Here is a 6,116-nt window from a genome sequence, read left to right on the forward strand (position 1 = left end):
ACTCCCTATTATTTATTATATCTACAGTGTTAGACTATTCTCCAACATGCATATCAAATATTAATTTTACTTTATAAACCAAACGTAGTAAAATTTAGCCCAAAGTTTTTATCTTTCTTTTTCTTTTTTCTTTTTTTTTTTGTCAAGCAACAGTGAAGCAAAACTAAATTGTTTAGTGTGACAGTGAAAATGAGATAATACTTGCATCCTCCTATGTGGGATGCATATTCTCTCATTTGCAATTACCGTTTTTTGACCGAATAAAATAAATGATCAAAACGGTTGAATTTATTAATCTTCATTTTAAAATCACTTTTACAAAAAAATCATTTCAATCAGAAATCATTAAGTCATTCAAAATGTATACACATTTTCTAACACTAACACCAAAAGAATCCTCCAGAAAATGAATTAATGAATAATATGTTGTTCCTTAATTGACAAGAAAGTGATTTTTCACGCACCACTTTCTTCCTACACGCTTTTATTTATTATGACTTTCTAACTGAATAAATTAAAAAAAAGAAAAAAAAAACATATAGAAAAAAAGGAAAGTGTAGCAATGGTCCCTCAACTTTAACTCAATTGGAGTAATGGTCCTTCAACTAAAAGTTCATGACCATTAGTCCCTTAATTCATCAAAACGTGCAGCTATGATCATTTTCGTCAACTCCGTTAGAACTTTCGTTAAAATGAGACGTGCAAATGCTTTTTTGTTTTTTTTGTTTTTTGTTTTTTTTTTTTTTTTTAACATGACTTATTTTGATGGAAATCTAATGGAATTGACGAAAATGACTCTATAGCTGCACGTTTTAATGAGTCAAGGGACCAATGATCATGAATTTTTAGTTGATGGACCATTGCTCTAATTGAGTTAAATTTAAAGGACTATTGCTACAATTCTCTCTTAAGAAAATACAAGCAATAATGCGCATACCAAAAATGTGGTATGGAAATCATTTTCGATTAGTATACCCTTTTTTTTTTTTCTTTGGTAAATTAGATATAACCTTCAAGACAAGTCACTTTTAAACAAACGATATTATTTACATAGTAAAAAAGTAGGCTAAACCTCATTGATTCTCTCTCCCTAATGGCTACACATCTAAAAGCGAAATTAAAGACAAAATAAATTGATTTTTTTTTATATGTTTAGAATATTATAGTATCAGCTGAAATTTTATTGGCCAATGCAAATTGCAATTGCTATTTTGCTAGTAAAAGGTTGAACTTGCATTTCGTCTAATATCTTTGTGATAGGCTGTTGATGCATATTAAGTTTGAAATTCTCAATTTTCTAAATTATTATACTTTTTATTTTTTAAATTATTGTAATCGTTTTAAATCCTCTTATGCTTTTTAATAATAATAATATTAAAAAAATGTTTCAACTTGGTGGGAAGGAAACTAATCTTTTGTAACCAAAAAAAAAAAAGAAAAAAGAAAGAAAGAAACCAATTCTCTGAGTCTCGGTCTCTGTGAGCAGTCCTTGTTCCCCAATCCAAAGACCAAAAGCAGAGAGATTTACAAGCGCTGCCAAACACATCCTAAATGGGGAAAAATTTTTAGGAGTGCCGGGTACACCAAAAATTTTTGGTGTACCCTCACTCATAAAAATTTGATTTTATTTTTTTATTGAAAAATAAGTGAGGTAGGGTCCACCATTATGAGTGAGGGTACACCAAAAATTTTTGGTGTACCCGGCACTCTGAAAAATTCCTCCTAAATGGGAGACTTACAGAGAATAAACCAACCGACATGCATGCTTTATCGTCCATCCCCCCGTCCCATCCCATCCATTGAGATTTGAGATTATACATATATTAGGCAGGCATAGAGGCTTCTATATGCGTTTTACCTTCACGTGATGTTTTAATCTACTAAATCAATGATATATTGTATTGAAAAAAAATTACACATATTATTACTTTAGTAGCTTAGAAAGCTTTGAGCCCTTGCCCTCAAGGACTTTAGTTATTCATAAGTTTTGAAATAAAGATACAATTTTATGTGTTAAATTTCTTAATTAACATTATTTTAATGCAATGAGATATTATAATGACTCAAAAAGAAAGTGTAGGAAATTACTCTTTAGGTCACAGAAATTGTTAAAACATTAATAATAGTATAAAGAAAGAGGAAAAAACAGAGATTTATGAGTTTGTGTACGCAAGTGAAATGAATGGGAAGCCAAATGACAGCTCACAAAGCTGCTAAAAAGCATTAATAAAAGTGCTTGTTTATTTTTTCGGCTGTGGAAAGCTGAAAATGCGGAAAATGATATTCTCTAGATTCCTTTCACCTAATTATACCTATTAAATAATTTGAACTTTTAAAATTTAATTCAACAATTAAAATTATTATAACTTTTAGAATGGATTCCTGTTTGTAGCTATTGGATCAAATTTCAAGAATCATGATTATTTGATAAGGAGGATTATGTAGAAAGGATCCGGAGATGATCCCTCTCCTGAAAATACAGACTGTCCACTGTTTGGTTGGTTCTTGTTCCACACAGAATAAAAGCAAGCATTGGCTTTAAAGGAAGCGGAAAGGAATTTTCGTTCATTTTATAAAAATAGGGATTAGATGTTAAGTTCATGCCACATCGAATTTTAATGATTTAAATTGTTTATTTTTTAAGTCACACCTCATAAACCATTCTTGTAAAATATTAGTCAAATCAAAATATTCGAAATATCTAATTGAATTCACAAAAATTGACCAACACTTTATTTTCTAAAACATATTAAAATTTTATCGTTATAATTAAATGGGCAAACAATTTTAAATTGAATTGAATTTTTGTAAAAATAATCTACGAATCGAAACTTAACAAATAAACATTTTGAATCATTGAAGTTTAATGTGTAATAATAAGTGTTAAAACTAATTCTTTTTTTTATTTTTAAATGAAAATCCCTTCCAATTGAGCTTTAAATATCTTTGCTTAGAGAATCCAATTGAGTAAAATCCCCTTTGACAAAAAGGTAAAAAATAGGGGAGAGGGAGGCTTTACTTCATCAAAAGAGGCACAAAAGAAAGAAAGGGTTCATATAAAAAGGCAAATTACAGCATAAGTAAAGCTCTAAAAGCTCATTTCTCAATTTCTCCCTCCACATCCAAATTCTAAACCTTGTGTGGAGAGAATTTGTCAATGTCTATATTTCCTCCACGTCTCTCTCTCTATCTCTACCTTCTTCTGAAAACCTATGCGGTTAGGAGAACAAAAAAGAAACAAACACCCTAATGCCAAAAGGGTAATCCTCCTACATTATGTTTGCTCGACATGATAAAGAGATCTCTGTTTCAAAGCCCTAGCAAGATGTAGTAAACCAATGTGATCGGAAGAGCGATTAGCATTCCAAAGATAACCCTGCAGAACAGGAACAAAAGGACTCATCAGATGAATTCAGATAGAATGCTACTAGTCTAATAAGAGACGTGACGTTTAATCAAATTCAAGATGAAGATTGTTGGTGATCGAACCCGGTGCTTAGTATGTTTGGATGAACATTGTATTCCTTAGCAAAGACAAACGGAACAATCCCTTGTGGAAGAGCTGCCTGAAAAATCAAACACAATACAAGAATAAATTCCCCGTACAATTTGTTACTGCATTGCTAAAACTCCCGCACCTGTACAATGGCAATGTGCAACAGAACACCTCGCAGTCCAACGGCAATTGAGGCCGCTGCCATGATAGCCGGCCCTGTAAGGAATCGAACTGCCATGGCGAAGGAAGCAATTGTATTTCCGCAAGCAATCATCCTTGGTTGTAAAGCCATGAACAAGCCTGCAATCCCATTACAAATAAAATGATCATTAACGATATATACTTCAGGCTGTAGTTGTGTATGACATTTAGCACAAAGGACTACAAGTTAAACATACCAAGACTAAACATGGCCATTCCAAGACCTGCATCAGACAGAATGGCAATCGAGCGGGCTACAATCGCAGGCATAACAATGTGCCACCTGGAAAATCACAACACAGATTATAGCTTGGAATTATGATTTTAAAGGTCCCTTTGATGTATTGTACAAGTCAGTAATGCTTACTTGTAGGAGACCAAAGACCAGGTGAGGCCAATGAGGCTTGAGTAAGTGTTTGGGTTCCTAATTAGTTTTCGCCACACCATAATTAGAATAAGTCGGGTCATAACGCTAGCAGGCGGCATGGCTGCGGTCTTTGATTCACCACCATTAGCTGTCTTGGGGTGGAGTTCAGTGGTGGAGCTCGAACCCAACTTGGAAAGCACCGGACCTTCCCGATCAGCCTCGTTTGAGGCTGGCCTGTTGTCAAAGCTGAACTCATTTCGGCCAAACTCATCATAATCTATTCAAAAGCAGTTGTTGTGGATCAAGATTCAACATGCCAAATGGTACCAATAAAAAGCAGGGGATTTTTGTTTTGGAAAGCAAGAGGACAAAACTGGGACATACAAAAAAGCAAAAACAAACAAAAACTTGAAACATTGATCCGGACAAATACAATTACAGTTACAGGAATTAACAGAAACAGATATTTTAACTGCAAAAGCATTACCTTTGTAGTGGGGAGCAACCCCAACAAGTTCATTGCTATATTCTCCTCCTCTGAAAACATGAATGCCTCCTTCCGACACAGGCGAATTGTTTGAGCTCCAAACAAACATGTGAAGGTCTTTGCCACCATCAGCCCCAATGGGTTTCTTCTTGGCCCCGGCAGCGGGTCCAGTCACCGGAGAGAAAATTCCGGCACTGGGAGGCGCCGGATACCCCGAACTCCCCCCATTTGCTCGTCCTCTGGCCCCCCCCAACTCCTCCGGCCTCCTCATCAAACCCCACATTGCCGTAGTTCGATTGTCTCGGACTGGCATTGCTCATGTTGTTTTTCCCGTTCACCATGGAGTAAAAATCAGTCTGGTTAAAGCTGGAGCCTCTGGGAGTCGGGTTTCTCGAAGACTGAAGGCTATAAATCTCCGCATTGGTGAGATTAGAAGGCCTTGGGGTGAAGGACACGCCGGAGTTGGGTCCGTGGGATCTTCTGGAGTGGATTTCGGAGCGAGAGCTCGTCGATTTTCTGACAGTGACATGGAGCTTCCCGTCTTCTCCTACCTCGGCCTCTGTCTGCAACGGCTCTTTCCCGTCCAAGGATATAATGTCGGAATCGACCCTGAAGGAAATGATGGAGCCGGCGGTGTCCGGGAACTGTTCACCAATGAGGAGGCGGGCACCTCTATACTCGAAGAGGAAGAGCATGAGAGTGTACCAAATGATGCACTGGAGGACGACGATTTGGACCATGAGGCTGCCGGAGGCGTCGCCGTACATGCCCTTCAGAAGTGGTATCCCCATGACCAGAGTGTTGGGCAGAGTGGAGAGGGAGAAGAGAGTGATGGACCATTCGAGAGAGCCCCTGGCGCTTGTTCTCGACCACACAGCCAGGACCGCCAGGACGATGACTTTCTGAAGGGTGTCAGCCGCTATGAACCTGTAGTTCATGGCGTAGGGGTTGTTGGTGGAGATGAAGTGGAAGGAGAGCAGAGGAACTGCGAACAGAGCGACGAACCGGTTGATGCCGGAGCATTGGTCGGGGCTGAAGATTTTCCACCATTTCACGGAGCCGTAGGCTAAGATCATGGCCACGTACAGCGGCACAACGGCGGTGACGACGTGGTACAGGTCTGTGAAACTGATCATGTTTGGTTAAAGGTGGCGAATTTCTCTGTTTTTGATGGGTTTTTGTGGGATTTGAGGACTACCCAGATGGGAAAATGGGGTTAGTATCAGAACCCAGTTGAGATTTTTCCGAAATCAGAAGGAAAATCAAGTTCTGTGGGTGACTTTCGAAGTAAAATATCAACTCATTTTCGTGGAAAGAGTCAATGACAGAGATGAGTAAAGGGAAGCAATCACCGGAAAATCACCAGTGTTGATTCTCTCTCTAACTACAATCTACAGAGAGAGAGAGAGAGGGAGGGAGGGAGAGCTGACGGTGGCATGTGGGGATACGGGAGAGAAGTACAGTGGGTTGGACAAGGATAGTCTTCCTTCCACTTCTTCTGGTGTCCTCCGTACCTTTTTTGTGTGGTTATGATTAAGCCACGTAATATTTTATATTGTTTTTCT

At 37.8% G+C, this 6,116-nt stretch overlaps 1 protein-coding gene across 1 annotated transcript; it reads right to left on the reverse strand.

Moving 5' to 3' along the window:
• Positions 1–3,234: 3,234 nt before the first annotated feature.
• LOC137745718 (putative auxin efflux carrier component 1c) lies at positions 3,235–5,829 on the reverse strand. Its single transcript, XM_088681805.1, is given in 7 exon segments — positions 3,235–3,376; positions 3,490–3,566; positions 3,668–3,796; positions 3,895–3,980; positions 4,065–4,341; positions 4,552–4,799; positions 4,801–5,829. Coding segments are annotated over 6 exon segments (1,668 nt in total). The 5' UTR covers positions 5,688–5,829; the 3' UTR covers positions 3,235–3,376; positions 3,490–3,525.
• Between the last annotated feature and the right edge of the window lie 287 nt (positions 5,830–6,116).

The sequence above is a fragment of the Pyrus communis genome, chromosome 12 (genome assembly GCF_041283825.1).
Source record: "Pyrus communis isolate YQ-2024b chromosome 12, ASM4128382v1, whole genome shotgun sequence".
Lineage (NCBI taxonomy): Eukaryota > Viridiplantae > Streptophyta > Magnoliopsida > Rosales > Rosaceae > Pyrus > Pyrus communis.